At 45.8% G+C, this 19,364-nt stretch overlaps 2 protein-coding genes across 2 annotated transcripts; both read left to right on the top strand.

Annotated features, from left to right (window-relative positions):
• Positions 1-10,041: 10,041 nt before the first annotated feature.
• Positions 10,042-13,906, top strand: LOC111207934. Its single transcript, XM_048763564.1, has 2 exons — positions 10,042-12,265; positions 12,344-13,906. Exons 1-2 carry the CDS (start codon positions 11,448-11,450, stop codon positions 12,762-12,764), a joined length of 1,239 nt encoding a protein of 412 aa, XP_048619521.1. The 5' UTR covers positions 10,042-11,447; the 3' UTR covers positions 12,765-13,906.
• Positions 13,327-17,985, top strand: LOC125590362. The gene is made up of 2 exons (XM_048763914.1): positions 13,327-13,457; positions 17,160-17,985. Exons 1-2 carry the CDS (start codon positions 13,327-13,329, stop codon positions 17,983-17,985), a joined length of 957 nt encoding a protein of 318 aa, XP_048619871.1.
• The last annotated feature ends 1,379 nt before the right edge of the window (positions 17,986-19,364 follow it).

Below are 19,364 nucleotides of genomic sequence, written 5' to 3'. Positions count from 1 at the left end.
TGTTGCTTGTATTGAGCGATATGATCGTCAGGGTCGCTTGTACCGTCGTACATCATTATGCTGGAGAAGGAAAACTTCCTAGGCATTGTTGGGGAAAAATACTCACGTATCATTTTCCTCTGAACCCCAGGCGGCAGGACCCTCATCTCCGGGTCTCCATTCCAAAAGCGTTGTGGGTCCCTAGTATCGAGTACCCCGGTATCGGCTCCAGGAACCGCCTCCAGCTCCAAGAAAAGGCAAATTGCCGATAAGGAGAATCTTCCATATTTCCGAATATGAAAGACTTCCATCTACTCCAACCGACAAGAATCGACCTATAGACGACTATATAAGGGGAACCCAAACCCTAGAATCAGGGATCGACTCTTTGAGACTTGAGGCTAGAATTAGACGGCTAGACTAGGGTTTCTTGCTCAATACTTTGTAATCTCTTCTAGTTCAATCTAATAAACGCTTATTCAAGTCATAATCTTATAATACTCCAAAATCTATACTAAATATCAGCTCATCCATCGTTTCGTAGTACTCACAAAGATTCTACACGAAAATCCCCTAACAGTTTGGCGCTGGAAGGAGGGAAGTAATCTAAACTACGTGACAATGACGACGGATAAGCCAAAAAACCTGTCAGAATCTACCCCAAGAGAAACCGGGCTACAAAGACAACTTGACGGATTACATAGTCAAGTGACCAACCTATTCAAGGCTTGGGAAGCCGCTCAAAACCTTGAGCTTTCCCCTAAAGTCCAGAGCGTGGAAGAACAGCCAGACGAACGTTTAGAACTTCCGGAACAATGTCAGGAAGAGTTTGTCCAATCCGACCCTAGAGATTGTTGGGGTCAAAATTGGTCACGACGGAATCGATGTCCGAATGTCCTCAGAAAAACCGAATCTCGTTCAAAAATTCAAAAGCCGAGAAAATGAACAGCCGAAACGGATCGCCCGGTGAGCTCGGCCGCGAAACGAGCCAGCTCACCCGGCGAGCATGGCCGGGTTGCCGGTCGACTGGCCGGCGAGTTCGGCCGTGACACGGGCCAGCTCGCCCGACGAGCTCGACCGTGGCACGGATCAGCTCGCCCGGGAAGCGCGGCCAATTCTCCGCAGACCCTTCCGAACCCGGTCCCATCCCATAACCATGCATCTTCGTCCGAAGTTTCCGTAACTCAGTCTTCGGGTCCGTGGATACGACACCAATGTTCCGTCTAAAAAAGCATCGTCAAAATTATTCGGGAAGTTGGGAAGGTTATGTCTCTCGAACAGTTTCCTATTCTTCGTAGCAGAGCAGGTTACAGTTAACTTAACACCAACTGCCTCGGCTATGCGAAGAAATAGGGTTCCGTTGGAAGAACCATGCCTATACCAACAGCTACTTCGCGAGTAAAATCGTAAAAACGCTTAAGTCTCGATACGGCCCAAAGAGGGTCCGAATTGCGGACAACTGCCCATCTTTTGTCCCAAAAGACTTGAACCCAAAAACTGGTATGACGGTTTATCGCATCCGCGGGAAGAGATAAATGTCAAATTTCCGAAGATAATCACAAAGAATAACAAAATATTGAAAAGCCCGCTTCGCGACAAATCCGGCCCGAGAAGAGGTAAACCGACCTAAGGAGGAGTATATAAGGAGGACCTAGGACGAAGAGAGAGAGGAGAGCATTCTAAGAGCAAACTTAATACTTAGAGCAATTTAGGCTTTTTTCCGTTTTTACTATCGAGCTGCGACTCGACTAGGTTAGAAATTAGGTGGCTAGACTAGCGAACATACCGACAGCTCTCGTGGCCTAGGATCTTACCTGTTGTTCACGCTCAAACGCGAATTCAGAAATAAGACCTCCTTGTTCTCTTTTCACTCTTTTACGATTTATTACTTTCGAATCTTTCATATTGATTGTGTTGTGCGTGGCCCAGCAGATAACCGGGACCTTCAGGGAAGGCTAGGTTAACTTGGCTTTCCTCCGATTAACAAAACTCGACGGTGTGAATTTCGGTTCCCACAGAGATCATATCCTCCCGGATGAGGATCAAGTTCCTAGCCAGACTGGCTAACACGAACACTGGTCCTATATTCTGGACGAATCCATACCTCTTCTAGGGGCACCCGAAAAACGCAAGAGGTCCTGATTCATGGGGCAGCAGGTGACATTCCGAAGCCAGAACTCGACAGCAGAAGATTAGGAGAGCCCATGGAAACCGTTCCTGCCTTACTACCTCGGCAAGATCAAACAATCCATGTCATATCTGGAGGGTTAGCAACAAGCGACATGAACCATTCAGAAAAGGCACCTGGGGTACCGGGAACGACGCAGGGGAAACCCGCTTGAACATGTATCCCAAGATATGTGCGACATAAGCTTCAAATCTGAGGATCAGGAAGGGGTCCTAGCTTCTCATCATGATGCCCAAGTGATATCGCTTACCGTGACAACTGTCTGGTGAAAAGGGTATAGTAGACAGCGGAAGCTCCGGCAACATCATCTTCCGTACTGCGTACCAAAGCCTGGGACTAAAGTATGGTACCCTGATAAAGAAGATAATCCCGCTCGTGGGGTTCAGCGGAGAAGTTAAGCATACCGAAGGAGAAATCATTCTCCCAGTCTACGCCGAAGGAGTCAGTATGCAAACCAGATTCCTAATCGTCGATTGCCAGTCACCCTATAAAATCATCCTCGGGAGGTCTTGAATTCACGGCATGAGGGCTGTACCCTCAACGCTCCATCAGCTGATAAAGTTCCCCATGCCCTGGGGCATGAAAAACCAAGAGGACCTTCACTTCAACATATGGAAGAACCCGAAGTCGAAGAAATGGACAACGTACCCCTGGTGGAAGGAGACTGAACCCGAAATCTCAAGTTCGGTTCCAAGCTCGCTGAAGGGTTAAGACGGAGGTTGATAGACTTCCTTAGATCAAATTCCGACTGTTTTGCATGGTCCCACCAAGATATGCCTAGAATCGATCTAGAAGTCATCATCCATAAGCTGCAAGTGGATCCTCAAAACCAGCCTGTCAGACAGAAACAAAGGAAGTTCGCTCCAGAGAGGGACTTGATAATCAATGAAGCGGTCAAAAACCTACTCATCACGGGTTTCATTCGAGAAGAACAGTACCCAGAGTGGCTAGCCAACATAGTCGTGGTCAAGAAGAAGAATGGGAGGTGGAGAGTCTGTATAGACTTCACGGATCTCAATAAGTCATGTCCGAAGGATCCCCTCCCCTGCCTCATATCGACAAGCTAGTAGACGCCACAGCTGGACACCAATTGATGAGCTTCATGGATGATTTCTCCGGCTATAATGCATCCGGCGGACCAGGAGAAAGATCTTTTATGACCTCTAGGGGAATCTATTGTTATAAGGTTATGCCCTTCGGCATGAAGAACCCCGGTTCAACTTACCAAAGATTGGTAAACATGATGTTCGCCGACCAGATCGGACAGACCATGGAAGCTTATATCGATGACATGCTTGTCAAGTCCCTGGAAGCAGAAGATCACATATCACATCTACAACAAGCCTTCTCCACCCTCCGAAAATACAACATGAAGCTTAATCCGGCTAAGTGCTCCTTCGGTGTCAGCTCGGGAAAGTTCTTCGGATATATCGTGACTCGCAGGGGCATCGAGACGAACCCAGAGAAGATCAGGGCCATTCATTTTATCTCTTCTCCAAGAAGTGTCAAAGAGGTCCAGAGGCTACCAGGAAGGATGGCAGCTCTAAGTAGATTCATCTCCAGGCTCTCAGACAAGTCTCATGCTTTCTTCGAAACACTCAAGAATCCGAAAGACTTCCAATGGACCGAGAAATGCGAGTCCGCCCTCTTGGAGTTTAAAACCTACCTCACTTCGCCACCTCGTATGTCCAAACAACTACTTGGAGAGGTCCTACTATTGTATCTAGCGGTCTCATGGCATGCAGTGAGCGCTGTTTTGGTGCGGGAACAGGGGACCAAGCAATTACAGGTCTATTACGTTATCAAGGCACTCTTAGATGCGGAAACCCATTATAGCCACCTGGAGAAGCTGGCTTTAGCTCTAATGGTGGCAGCCCGGAAACTCCGACCTAATTTTCAAGCTCTTCTGGTGGTCGTTGTCACCTCCTTTCCCATAAAATTGGTCTTGCACAAGCCAGAGGTCTCCGGTCGACTGGCGAAATGGGCAGTCGTGTTAGGAGAATACGATGTGATCTTTCGGCCAGCTACAGCCATAAAATCCCATGTCCTAGCAGATTTCGTTGTCGAATTCTCCCCCTCTTTGCTTCCAGCCGTGGAACAAGAAATACGCCTCCGGAGCGAAACAACAGAAGATGGGGAATGGGTCCTCTACGTAGATGATTCTAGCAACATCCGAGGATCCGGGGTAGGAATCGTACTAACCACTCCAACTGGGAACACGGCTTCCAGAGCAGTAAGATGCAACTTCAAAGCTACAAATAACAAAACTGAATACGAGGCCCTGATCGCGTGACTCACTCTCGCGCACCAGATGGGAGTAGAGGATATCCAAGTCTATAGCGACTCCCAGCTCATAATCAACCAGGTGCAAGGAGAATATCTGGCGAAGGACGATAGCATGATTCAATACCTAGCAGTGGCCCAACGCCTCATCAAAAAAATCAAGAATTGCTAGCTCACTCAAATCCCCAGGGAGCAGAACTCCCAAGCAGATGCCCTGGCAAGGATCCGCTCTCGATACGGATAAACAAATGAGCATCCCTTTGCTCGTACTCTAGTGGCCGGCAATCTTGGAAGAAGCTCACCATGAAGAGGTCTCAGCTGTCGAAGAAGGAGACACTTGGATGACTCCCTTGATCCGATAATTGGAGAACGATGCTCTCCCCGAGGACCGCAACAAGAGCCGAAAAATCAAGAAGCAAGCTGCGAGGTACTGGGTCCCCCAGGGAAAGTTGTATAGAAGGTCGTTCTCCGGATCGTACCTAAGGTGTGTCACACCCTGAGAGGCAGCTAAGATTTTCGTGGAATTACATGAGGGAGATTGCGGATCTCACTCTAGCGGTAAAAGGCTGGTGTTAAGAGCCAAAAGAGCGGGCTACTACTGGCCCACGATGGCCGAGGATGCTAACAAGAAGGCCAAACACTGTGATTCAGGTAAGAGGTACGCTCCGGTCTCAAAGCTCCCTCCAGAAAATCTAAAATCCATAAGTTCACCATGGCCCTTCAGGAAATGGGGCATTGTTGGGGTCGAAAACGGTTACGACGAAGTTAACGTCAAAATACCTGAAGAAGAAAAATTCTTCGACAAATACTTTTTCGAAATAGATTCTTCTTTACGAAAAGCTTTGTGGAAGAAACGTGAATCATCGGACAAGAGCTCGAGAAGGATCGTTACGCAGCGGCCAAACACGTGCTCCGCTCGGTCGCTACGTAGCGACCGAGTTCGAGCCAAAGCTCAGTCGCTACGTAGCGACCAAACGTCCATTCCGCTCGATCGCTACATAGCGACCGAGCGCTTGCTCGGTTGCTACGTAGCGACCGAGCTCGAACCAAAGTTCGGTCGCTACATAGCGACCGAGCTCTTTCGAAACGTCGATACGACATCAGTCCATGCATTCTCGTCTACCCTTCGATGCTATCTCCCGAATACCGTAGCGAACCCATCTCACGTTCCCCGCCATTTCTAAGTTATCAATCAAACTTTACCGTAAAAACCGCGGAAAGTTCATTCTTTATCGAAAGAAGCAGTAATAAACGCTTCGAGTCGAAAGACGGCCCAAAGGGACCTAAGACATGACTCGAGGCCCAACTTACGATTTCTTAACCAACAGCCCGTAAACCACATGTCGGTTTACGCTTGGTTCGCAAGGGAAGATAAATGTCAAGTTTCCGCGGATAAATACGAAATTTTGAAGATAATTACGAAGATCGGAAAAAATGGAATATCTCCATTTTTATGCTATGGCGGCTTAACGGCAGAAGAGGAAAAGCGTAAACCGACCTTGGAGCCAGTATATAAGGGGTCCTAGGCGAGAGGCATAAGGAGGAACTTTTTCAGAGAAAACTTAGCACTTAGAGCAATTTGGCAACTTTCCGTTTTTGTTATTTCGAGCTGCGACTCAATTAGGTTTAGCCGTCTTAGGGTTGCTAGAACTAGGAATCTCGCCGACAGCTCTCGAGCCCAGGCTTATTCCTTGTTGTAAACGCTCATACGCAAATTCGGAATAAGACTTCTCTTTTCTCTCTTCTTACGATTTTTATACTTCTTCGTTGTCATTATTGTGTTCTGATTTGCTTGGCGTGTGGTATTAGCAGATATTCGGGACCTCTGGGAAATTAGGGTTTTCCTAGTTTCCTTATTTAAACGGAAATCGATAGTGCGAATTTTGGTTCCCACAGTTTGGCGCTAGAAGGAGGGGGGGTACAGATCAATCTATCCCGCAAAAACCACTCAACCATCAGGAACGATATGCAAGACTCAACGTGCGCGAACGTCATCTCGTTCAAGGGGGAGCAACGGTCGATCGAGCCAAACCTCGAAACGATCTCCTTGTTATCGAACTGTCGATCCGAGATATCGACGTCGCAAGGGTGCTAATCGACACCGAAAGTTTGGCCGATATCATCTTCAAAGATACTCTCGAGAAAATGGGCATCGATCAATTCGAAATCGTGAAATACCCTAGCCCACTACTGGGACTTTCGGGAGAAACGACCATGGCCTACGGATCGATTAATCGCGCAGTCAAAACCGGAACCGTGACAAGAGTCACAGGGTTTCTTGTTGTTGACCGTCCTGCATCTTACAACGTTATCATGGGAACGCCATGCGTGCCATCCCATCCACGTACCATCTTTGCCTCAAGTTTCCAACCCCTAACGGAATCGAGGTAATATGGGGAAACCCAAGAGTATCACAGGTGTGTTACGCCGCAGAACAAAAACGAAAAAGACCAGACCTCGAGACCGTTCCTAGAAAAACGGAGAAAAAAGTCTCCGACCAAGGTTCGCAAAGTCAAGATTCGGCTGAACTCTACTGGCAGTCTCGTAACATCGCGGCCCTAGAGGAAAAACGCGAACCAACTTGCGAGCCTGTGGTCACAGTCTGTCTCGACGAAGCATCTCCGGAACGATGCGTCGAAATCGGAGCCAATCTCCGCGAGCCTTTGAGGACAGAGCTCGTAACCTGTCTAAAAAAGAACCTCAATACTTTCGCATGGGCCGCGGAAGATATGCCAGGGATTGACATTGACATAACGTGTCACGAATTAAATATCGATCAGACTTTCAAGCCCGTCAAACAAAAAAGGCGGAAGCTAGGACCTGAACGAGCTTCCGCGGTCAACGACGAGGTCGAAAAATTGCTTAAAGTCGGGTTAATAACAGAAGTGAGGTATCCAGACTGGCTCGCCAACCCCGTAGTAGTCAAAAAGAAAAACGGAAAATGGCGAGTTTGCGTGGATTTTACCGACCTAAACAAGGCATGTCCAAAAGATAGTTTCCCCCTGCCACACATCGATCGATTGGTAAAACCAACGACAGGAAACAAACTTCTGTCTTTCATGGACGCCTTCTCAGGTTACAACCAAATTATGATGAACCCTGACGATCGCGAAAAGACTACGTTCATTACCGATCGCGGAACCTATTGCTACAGGGTAATGCCCTTCGGCCTCAAAAACCCTGGAGCAATTTACCAATGACTCGTGAACCGTATGTTCTCACAACCACTCGGTAAAACGATGGAGGTTTATATCGACGACATGCTCGTCAAATCCCTCCAAGCAAAGGATCACGTATCACATCTCGAGGAATGTTTCGCGCAGTTAAATTCCCATAACATGAAGCTCAACCCGACAAAATGCAGATTCGTCGTGGCATCAGGGGAATTCCTCACCTACCTAGTCACATTCCGTGGCATCGAGGCTAATCCTAAACAGATCAACGCACTGATCGAGATGGCTTCGCCGAAGAATAAGCGGGAAGTCCAGAGGTTGACCGGTAGAGTCGCGGCACTTAACCGTTTTATTTCGCGATCAACAGACAAGTGCCTGCCTTTCTATGATGTCTTACGGGGAAATAAAAAATTCGAAAGGTCGGAAGAATACGAAAACGCTTTCCAACAGCTGAAGCGGTATTTGGCTTCCCCCCCAGCCCTCGCAAAACCAGTGGAGGGGGAACCCTTGTTCTTGTACATCGTTGTATCAGCAACAGCTGTGAGCGGCGTGCTAATCAGGGAAGAACGCGGCGAACAGAAACATATTTTCTATATCAGCAAAACCTTGCTGGATGCCGAATCTAGATACCCGCTAATGGAAAAATTAGCATGTGCGGTCGTAACATCGGCCCGAAAACTAAGACCATATTTCCAATCCCACGCGATGGTCGTCCTCACGACTTTTCCCCTACGAACGATCCTGCATAGCCCGAGTCAATCGGGCCGATTAGCCAAATGGGCGGTAGAACTGAGCGAATACGATATCGAGTACCGACCGAGAACAAGCGCAAAGTCACAAGTGCTTGCAGACTTCTTGGTCGAATTACCGACAGAGACCATAACCAACAAGGAACCAAATTCCACTTGGCTCCTTCACGTCGACGGATCCTCGTCCAAGCAGGGATCAGGCGTCGGAATTCGCCTCACATCTCCAACGAACGAGATGTTAGAGCAATCATTTAGGCTGGAATTCCACGCCTCAAACAACGAAGCCGAATACGAAGCACTCGTCGCAGGACTGCGTTTGGCTCACGGCTTGAAGATACGAAACATCCACGCTTACTGCGATTCCCAGTTAGTGGCAAGTCAGTACAGCGGAGTGTATGAAGCCAGGGACGAACGGATGGATGCGTACCTCAAACTGGTCCGAAAACTAGCTCAAAAGTTTGATTGTTTTTCCCTCACGCGAATTCCCCGTTCCGAAAACATCCAGGCAGATGCTCTCGCGGCCTTAGCATCAAGTTCTGATCCAGGACTTAAAAGGTTAATTCTGGTCGAGTTCATCGAACACCCGAGCATCGGACCACCAATCGTCGTCAACCTCATAGAAGGTCAAGATGACGAAGAAGAAGAAGTTGCAATACAACCGCAATCAGAGCAATCTGATTACGGCTGCGATACCCCGTGGCTGCAGAAAATTCAAGACTACATTATCGACGGATGCCTGCCCACCGAGAAATGGGCAGCCCGCAAAGTCCGAACACAGGCCGCACGCTACGTAACAGTAGACGGCAAAATTTACAAATGGAGATTCTCCGGACCACTCATGACGTGCCTGGAAGGGGAAGAAGCGAAAAAAGTGATGGAAGAAGTACATTCTGGGTCCTGCGGCAATCATTCCAGCGGAAGATCACTGGCAGTGAAAATCAAACGCCATGGATACTACTGGCCAACGATGATCGGAGATTGCGAGAAGTTCGCACGAAAATGCGAAAAATGCCAGAGGCATGGTCCAACCATCCGACAACCAGCCGAAGTCCTCTCTTCCATCACATCGCCCTATCCTTTTATGCGCTGGTCCATGGACATTGTCGGTCCCCTTCATAATTCAAAGCAAAAGCATTTCCTTTTAGTCCTCACCGATTTCTTTTCAAAATGGGTAGAGGCAGATTCGTACGCAAGTATAAAAGATGTCCAAGTCGAAAGTTTCGTATGGAAAAACATCATCTGTAGGCATGGAGCTCCTTACGAAATCGTAACTGATAACGGATCTCAGTTTATCTCCACCCGGTTCGAGGCGTTCTGTGAAAAATGGAAGATACGGCTTAACAAATCAACGCCCAGATATCCGCAGTGTAACGGACAAGCTGAAACGATTAATAAAACCATTCTCGACGGACTGAAGAAACGCTTAGAGGCCAAAAAAGGCAGGTGGGCCAACGAACTCGAGGGAGTCCACTGGTCCCACCGTACCACCCCGAGGCGAGCAACAGGAGAAACCCCTTTCGCTCTTGTGTACGGAACGGAATGCATGATTCCCACAGAATTATAATTCCCCGGTGTTCGAAGAAGATTACTTCCCGAACGAGAGGAGCTCAACAACGCAATGCTCCTCGACGACCTTGATCTCATTATCGAGCGCTGAGATCGAGCGCTCATCCGAATCCAAAATTACCAACACGCAGCCGCGAAGTACTACAATTCCAACGTACAGAATAGCAGATTTAATCAGGGAGATCTAGTCCTTCGCAAAGTCTTCCAAAACACCGCTGAACGAAACGCGGGAAAACTCGGAGCAAACTAGGATGGACCCTATAAAATCGAAAAAATCGTCCGACCAGGCTCCTACGAAATAGCCAACATGCAAGGCATAAAAATTTCAAGGACCTGGAATGCGATGCATCTCAAAAATTACTAACACTGACCAACTCACAACCACCGAACTACGAGACGGCTTGATCTCCATAAGGAGTACATAGGCAGTTTGTCAAAAGGAAAATTCAGCTGTCCCCCCTCATCAAAAAGGGGGGAGTGGATACGTATACTCGTATGCTCTCAAACTCGAAAACATCCGACCACGCCTTCGATGTTTCCGACATATTTCAACCAAGCAAATTATCTTTTATCCGTGAAACATTTTTGAATTTCAAAAATAAATCAGCCGTTAAGAAGAAGCAGCCATTGGCATCGCGAGATTTCGCGAGAGATGCTTCAAGGATTACTTCCTACGTTGCATGGAAGCGTGTCCAAAGCCAAGATTCCTGATTCTGAAGCGGAAGCGGAGTCGGAAGCGGGTGGAAGCGGCCGGAAGCGTGTCGGAATCGCGGTTCCGAAAAAACCAGATTTGGAAGCGTATTGGAATCAATGATTCCTAGTTAGAAGCATGTAAATCTAATATTGGAATCGCAAATAAAAAAAAAGAAAAATTAATAAATGTTTTTATGTTTTATTTCCTTAACTGAAAACCCTAATTAAAAAAAAAAGTGGAAACTCAAAGGACTACGACTCTGAGTCGTCATTCTCATCTCTTTTACACCTCATAGTTGCTATCTTTCTTCTTCTCTGTACTAAGAGTCTAAGACCAAACAATCGATCAAGGCAATTTTCTTTGGACTTTTGTTTCTTTGTTAATTGTTATATTCTTCTTCTCTTGTAAAGAAACGTGAGACTTTGTAGCCTTTTATGTATGGTTTGATGATTAGAAGGTTAGTATTGGTTGAAACTAAAGCTGAATTTGGTTTGTGAATCTAAGGTTAAAGTCTTATATTAATATTAAACAAGTACAGAGATTTTTTTTTTTTTTTTTGGTGTTTCCTTGCGTAGAGTAAAGCGACCACGTCTGATCATTATGATAATTTTTTTTCAGAAGTATGAACCCATCTGATAATGATGATGTGGATGACAAAGCACCCTTAAGGATTTATGTGAACAAGATTGAAAAGATAGCAGGAGGGGGATCATGGAGGTTTGAATGCAATTGCAATACAACGTACGTTGGATCTTATACTAGAGTTGTGACTCATCTTATACAAGAGGGAATTAAGGGAATCAAAGGATGTAACAATGTTACCCACAACAAAGAGCTACAAATTTGCTGATACAAATGAGGCTGATTCAAAGAAGAGAAAGGGAATGGATTCAGCTTTAGGAAAAGCATTTAACAATCAGACTAGGGAGCAATGTGATGGTGAAATATTTAGAATGTTCTGTACAAGCGGGTTGTATTTCAACGTTGCAAGAAACCCTCACTATCGCAACTCATTTGTGCGTGCATCACAAATTCCTGGCTATGTTCCTCCTGGTTATAATGCTTTGAGGATTACACTTCTCCAAAAAGAAAGAAAGAACCTTGAAGTGCACTTGCAGCCTTTGAAGGATTCATGGAAACATAAAGGAGTTAGCATATGTAGTGATGGCTGGTCAAATCCTCATCGAAGACCTATCTTAAATTTGATTGCTGCAAATGAGAGTGGTCCAATGATGTTAAGAGCAATCAACACTCAAGGTGAAACAAAAACTGGTGAGGTGATTGCAGAAATGATCATAGAATGCATTAAGGAGTTTGGACATGAGAATGTGGTTCAAGTACTCACTGACAATGCTTCAAATTGTGTAAAAGCTGGTGCACTTATTTCAGCTAAGTTTCCTACTATCTTCTGGATACCATGTGTGGTTCATACTTTGAATCTTGCACTCAAGAACATATGTGCACCAGTTGATAATAAAAGAAGCAATGGAGATGTGTATGATGCTTGTTATTGGATAAAGTCTATCAGTGAGGATGTTACTTGGATCAAGAACTTCATTATGAACCATGGAATGAGGCTTGTCATGTTCACAGAGCATTGTGATCTTAAGCTCCTTACAATTGCTTCTACAAGGTTAGTGTTCTCTCTTGTTAAGTTCAATCTTAATTAGATTTTTTTTTTTAAATAAGATTATTAAGTTTGTTTTTACAGGTTTGCTTCAACAGTTGTGATGCTTAAGAGATTCAAGAAAATAAAAACTGGGCTACAACAAATGGTGATCAGTCCTAAGTGGGATGATTATAAAGATAATGGTGTAGAAAGAGCATCAGCAGTGAAGAAAAAGATATTAGATGAGATGTTCTGGGATGAGATTGAATATGCTTTGTCTTTCACTTTGCCGATATATAGTGTGATTAGAGCTGCTGATACTGATAAGTCTTCACTTCATCTGGTTTATGAATGGTGGGAAACCATGATTCAGACTGTGAAAAAGGCTATCTTCAGAAAGGAAACGAAGGAACTTGAAGATGACTCGGTTTTTTGGAATGCTGTGCAATCTATTTTGATATCTCGTTGGAGTAAGAGTAACACTCCTCTCCATTGTATGGCACATTCTCTAAATCCCAAGTAAGTTATAAATTTATTATGCTTCATATGATTTATTATCTTACAAACTAAATTTAAACATTTTTGATAGTTATTTAAATAACATTATTATTGTTTATTTTGATGGATGCAGATATTATAACTCAGAGTGGCTTGGAGAAGAGAACAATAGAAAAGCTCCACATCAAGATTTGGAGATTACTAGAGAAAGAAAAAATTGCATAATGAAGTATTTTCCAAATCAAGATGAAAGGAGAGAGGTTAACATTGAATATTCTAATTTCTCTTTAAGCTTGGAAGATTTTGGTAGTGTTGATGCAATCCATGATAGATTTATCTGAGAACCTTTAAGATGGTGGGCAGTTCATGGATCTTCAGCTCCCAAACTTCAAGCCTTAGCATTTAAGTTGCTTGGACAACCTTCTTCATCCTCATGTTGTGAAAGGAACTGGAGCACCTATAAGTTCATCCATTCTGCAACAAGAAACAAGATTATGCCACAAAGAGCTGAAGATTTGGTATTTATGCATACTAATTTTCGTCTCTTATCTAGAAGGAGTTCTGCTTACAAAGAAGGTCCTAACAAGATGTGTGATGTTGGAGGTGACCAATTTGATACTTTGGATGAGCTTAATCTAGGAAGACTTGAGTTTGAAGATCTTTCCCTTGATGAACCAGAACTAGAGGCTGTTGTGTTTGATGGAGAAGATGATAATGAGTGAAACAATTGATCGTTGACATTGAACATTTTTATTTTTAGTTGAGTTGCTTAATATTTAAGACTTTGTTGGATTTGTGCGGTTTAGACACTTTTAATTTTCAGAAGTTATTTTATATTTGGCTTTACATTATATATATATGTATATTATATTTACATACGCTTCCAATACGATTCCGCTTCTTAATTTTTTTAAAAAACTCGCTTCTACGCTTCCATACGATTCCGCTTCCGTGAATCCGCTTCCGTTTCCATGTAACGTAGATTACTTCTTCCGAACGACGAAAACGGACACTCCGTCAAAAAACGATGAATATTTTAACACATATCTTGCGCAAAAACTCTAAACAACGGCATTTGCCGCCAAGTTCGGTGCTGATCACATCGAACTCTCGAACGTCCTAAACAGACATAGCCATCTTACGAAGATGACTCTCGTACATCCGACACAAGGATAATAGCGCTATACAAGAAACCCGAAATTTTGGTCCAGCACTTCCGGTTGGCTTAAAAATTGTCTCCGGAGAGATGCTCGATTCGTATCTAACAAGTCATATAAGCCGAGAACCAATCGCGGACTTTAAATCGGTACGAATCAGGTTAAAATTGCGACAGATAAATCGATAGCCGGCTAGTCACCGCACAAAATTTTAAACCGAAAGTAAACCTAGGTCTTGCCCTAAACCCAGCGCACTGTTCTCTAACATCTCAAGGCATGATATCCAAAAGATACGAGATCCCAAAACCATGCCTCTATGTTTATGTTCGACATCTTCAGATATTCCACGAAGTCGATACCTCACGGAAAAACTCTCGAAACAGATCTCGAACAAAACATTTCACATCGAAAAAGGATATGAGACGACAACTCATCACCCTTCTTCCACTCCATACGTAAGCTTATGAAAAATGCAACTCGACCATCTTGCCATAAAAGCCGCAGAGCGGCGGGGAATCAAAGCCACACACGGCCAGTCCCGAAACACGAAATAAGGCCATTTAAGGCCGAAACATCAAACATAAAAAAAAAAAAAAATCTCCCGCAAGAGATCTAACCAATGTCATCCTCAGAGCTCACGCTCCCTCTTCACCCGTCGCTTCATCTAAACCTGGATCCGCGTCACCCCCGAGTACCGGATCCTTCCCCTCAGGGCCTTCTGAACACGTCGGAAGGAGGCACGCGGATTTCAGGTCAGCTAGGATGAGATCGAAATCTCCATCCACGACTGCCAAATCTCCCTTGCAGCCGGACAGTCGGGCTTCTTCGGCCTCTAAGGTCGGAGGAGTCTCACTTTGGAACGACTGAACTACGGCCATCCCGCCCTCGATCGTCGCCAAGGCTAAATCCCTGTTCCGAATGCACTCGAGAGAGCCCAGAAAGGCGGAGATCTTCGCCAAGCGAGCTTGGAACTCAGAACTAAGAGCGTCCTTGGCCTCTCGAATACCGCGGCTCACTAATCCTGCTTCATTCTCAATCTAACGCTGAAGACGACGAACCTCCGAAGATTTGGCCTTCCTGGCTTTCTTCTCCTTGAGCAATGAACTCGCCGTCTTCCCGAGGTCCCTCTCGAGCTCCCCTATCATGATCTCAAGTTTCGACACTTTCACGGAGTAAGAACCCTTGACAGGCGTCAGCATGGCCTCGGTTTCGGACCATCTACCCTGAAGTTCCAACAACTCCCCGGCAAGACGACTGGTCTCAGAACCGCACTCGCTGATCATCCCGTCGATCAACGACACGAACTGCAAAACGAGAAGAAAGTTAGAGCTTCTTTGTCTTTTAGAAAAATATACAACGATCAGCAAAGTGAGTGAGCGACAAACCTTTCCACGAATCCCCCACGCTATGCTCGAGCCTCCTTGCTGCGAAGATTCCCCGTCACCGCCCTTGGTAAACTTCCTCTTCCGGCCCTTAGGCTGAGTAACCGGAACAACACTAGGAGCGTGCAGCGCTAGAACAATCTCCTTCCTGGCCGGAGGAGGCGGCATAGAGTCAGCGGCCCTCCCCTTTTCTTCGACGAGAATCGGAGTCGTGGACGATCCAGCAGGTAAAGCCGAAGCATCCGGAACAACCGATCCTGCGAGAGTTCCCGTATCTCGCGGAGTTACGCCCTCGGTTCCATGACCCGGAGCAACGGCCAGTGCAGAAGAGGAGGCGCCGGCTCAAACCTTTTCTTTCTTGGCTTGGCGACGAACTAATTTCTCTCGAAAGGAGAGATGATCGGCAACGCAAGCCGGCGCTTCGACCGGAGAAGTCGGAATCGGCGCCGGAGATGTAGCCTCGCCCATCTCCACATCGGAACGTCACCATGGGAAGAAGACATGTTAAAAACAAGAGATTTGGAGCTAGAGAGTTTTTGAAGGTTTGAAGAAGGAAAGGTGTGAAGCAAATGAATGACAAGAGCTCACTACATATAGAAGTATGGGCTTGGAATTTTATATTTTAAATAAAAATTTTCTCGAGAATTCTCTTCCGCGGAGTTTGAAGTAAACTTCGTTCAATACGCCTAACTTCGCCAAAATCGTCAAACTGCCCGCAAGAGTCTCGACTCTAATGAGCTGGGGGGCTAACTGTTGGGGTCGAAAACGGTTACGACGAAGTTAACGTCCAAATCCCCGAAGAAGAAAAATTCTTCGACAAATACTTTTTCGAAATAGATTCTTCTTTACGAAAAGCTTTGCGGAAGAAACACACATCATCGGACAAAAGCTCAAGAAGGATCGTTACGCAGCGACCAAACATGTGCTCCCCTCGGTCGCTACGTAGCGACCGAGTTCGAGCCAAAGCTCAGTCGCTATGTAGCGACCAAACGTCCATTCCGCTCGATCGCTACGTAGCGACCGAGCTCGAACCAAAGTTGGGTCGCTACGTAGCGACCGAGCTCTTCCGAAACGTCGATACGACATCAGTCCATGCATTCTCGTATACCCTTCGACGCTATCTCCCAAATACCATAGCGAACCCATCTCACGTTCCCCGCCAGTTCTAAGCTATCAATCAAACTTTACCGTAAAAACCGCGGAAAGTTCATTCTTTATCGAAAGAAGCCGTAATAAATGTTTCGAGTCGAATGACGGCCCAAAGGGACCTAAGACATGACTAGAGACCCAACTTACAATTTCTTAACCAACAGGCCGTAAACCACATGTCGGTTTACGCTTGGTTCGCAAGGGAAGATAAATGTCAAGTTTCCGCGGATAAATACGAAATTTTGAAGATAATTGCGAAGATCGGAAAAAATGGAATATCTCCATTTTTATGCTATGGCGGCTTAAGGGCAGAAGAGGAAAAGCGTAAACCGACCTTGGAGCCAGTATATAAGGGGTCCTAGGCGAGAGGCATAAGGAGGAACTTTTTCAAAGAAAACTTAGCACTTAGAGCAATTAGGCAACTTTCCGTTTTTGTTATTTTGAGCTGCGACTCAATTACGTTTAGCCGTCTTAGGGTTGCTAGAACTAGGAATCTCGCCGACAGCTCTCGAGCCCAGGCTTATACCTTGTTGTAAACGCTCATTCGCAAATTCGGAATAAGACTTCTCTTTGCTCTCTTCTTATGATTTTTATACTTCTTCGTTGTCATTATTGTGTTCTGATTTGCTTGGCGTGTGGTATTAGCAGATATCTGGGACCTCTGGGAAATAAGGATTTTCCTAGTTTCCTTATTTAAACGGAAATCGACAGTGCGAATTTGGGTTCCCACAGGCATGGATATAGTAGGAAAATTCCCTATGGCGCCGGGGTAGAAAGTCTCCTGATAGTAACAGACTATTTCTCGAAATGGGTAGAAGCCGACGCACTCAGCCGCATCACTGATCCCCAAATCTGCAAGTTCATATGGACCCATGTGATCACGCATTTCGGGGTCCCACCTGAGATCTTAACGGATACCGGACCCCAGTTCACGAGTCATAACTTCAAAGAGTTCCGCAAGGATTGGGTCATCAAGGTCATGTTTGCAACTACCCGACACCCACAATCAAACAGGCAGGCCGAATCCACGAACAAAACCGTGGTGAATATGCAGAAGAAACGCCTGGAGAGCTCTCAAGGGCTATGGGCGGAGGAACTACACGGGGTACTCTGGGCTTACCGGAGTACCCCCAAGACGGCGACACAAGAAACTCCATACTCGCTAGTCTATGGTACGGAAGCCATAATCCCGACAGAGATGCATGTGAAGACCACCGTCTCCAGATCCCTCACCCAGGAAGAAAACAACGAGTTGCTGTCATTAAGCCTGGACCTGCTCGACGAAAAAAGGAAGGCCACTCCACTGAGGAACTGGTCCTATCAGCAAGACGTCGCCAAAAACTACGACAAGAAAGTCAGAACCAGAACCTTCCAACAAGGAGGTTGGGTCCTACGCCGGGTAGCCGAAAATACAACAAGGAAACTCGCCCCCGGATGGGAAGGACCCTGTAAGGTAATAGAAGTGCGAGGAGCAGGAGCCTACAGGCTGCAAGATAGCAAAGGTAAAATACAACCCAACTGGTTGAATGCCCTACATCTCAAGGCTTATCATTATTAACAAAGGGTCTCCGGATCATAGTTTTTATTATATTATTACATATTGTTTAAGCACTTTGGTTTCCTACTCATATGTATGCAGAAAGTCTCCGGACAAAGCTTATATAATCAAATAATTCCGGCTATAAAAGTAGTCTGAAAGCCACAATACTTAAAAGGGGCATATAGGGCTGGATCAGGTTTCACGAGCTCGGTCGCTACGTAGCGTGCTCGGTCGCTACGTAGCGACGCTCGGTCGCTATGTAGCGTGCTCGGTCGCTACGTAGCGTGCTCGGTCGCTACGTAGCGTGGTCGGTCGCTACGTAGCGTGCTCGGTCGCTACGTAGCGTGCTCGGTTGCTACGTAGCGTGCTCGGTCGCTACGTAGCGTGCTCGGTCGCTACGTAGCGTGCTCGGTCGCTACGTAGCGTGCTCGGTCGCACACGACTCGGTCACTACGTAGCGACCGTGCTTTCTTAAAAATCGATACGACACGAATCCATGCGTTCTCGTCTACTCTTTAATGCTATCTCCCAAAGACTGTAGCCAACCCATTTCATGTTTCTCGTCATTTGAAGTCATCAATCGAACTTCACGATAAAAAGAAGCCGTAATAAACGTTTCGAGTCAAACAACGGCCCAAAGAGACCTAGGACGTGACTCGAAACCCACTTACGCTTGCTTAACCAAAAGCCCATAAACCGTAGGACGGTTTATGCTTGGTTTGCAAGGAAAGATAAATGTCAAGTTTCCGCAGATAAATATGAAGTATTTGAAGATAATTAGAAAGATCGGGAAAAACGGAATATCTCCATTTTTAAGTTATGACGGCTTAAGGGGCAGAAGAGGAAAAAGCGTAAACCGACCTAGGAGCGAGTATATAAGAAGTCTTAGGCGAGAGGCACGAAAGGGAACTTTTTAGACTCAGAACTCTCGGCACTTGGAAACTCTGAGGCATTATTCTCTACATGCTCTATTTCCATGACTGGCACCCGATTACCAGACGAACGTGCACAAGCAGTTCGATCTCTTGGTTCACTCTTGAACTACGTTCGGCTTGATCCTCGAAAGGGGTACCTAGGAAGCCTTTCATAAGGTTCAGTCCGAAATCAATCAAAAACCTTTTCTGTATTTTCTTCGTCTTTTGTTATCGAGCTGCGAGTCGACTAGATTTGAGCTTTTAGGCCGCTAGAACTAGGTAACTCGCTGACAGCCTTTGCGGCCAAAGCTTTTATGATCTCTTGTAATGATCGCAACGCTCTCACGCGGACTCGAAATAAGATCTACTGTTTTATCTAAACTCGTTTGTTATATTTTCATGATTTCCGTATATATTTGGTCACTTGCCGTTGGCTCTCGCAGAGATCCGGGACCTCTGGGAAATTAGGGTTTTCCTAGTTTC

This window comes from Brassica napus, chromosome C7 (assembly GCF_020379485.1).
Source record: "Brassica napus cultivar Da-Ae chromosome C7, Da-Ae, whole genome shotgun sequence".
NCBI classification, from domain to species: Eukaryota; Viridiplantae; Streptophyta; class Magnoliopsida; order Brassicales; family Brassicaceae; genus Brassica; species Brassica napus.
This window is presented reverse-complemented; position numbering and strand designations above follow the sequence as displayed.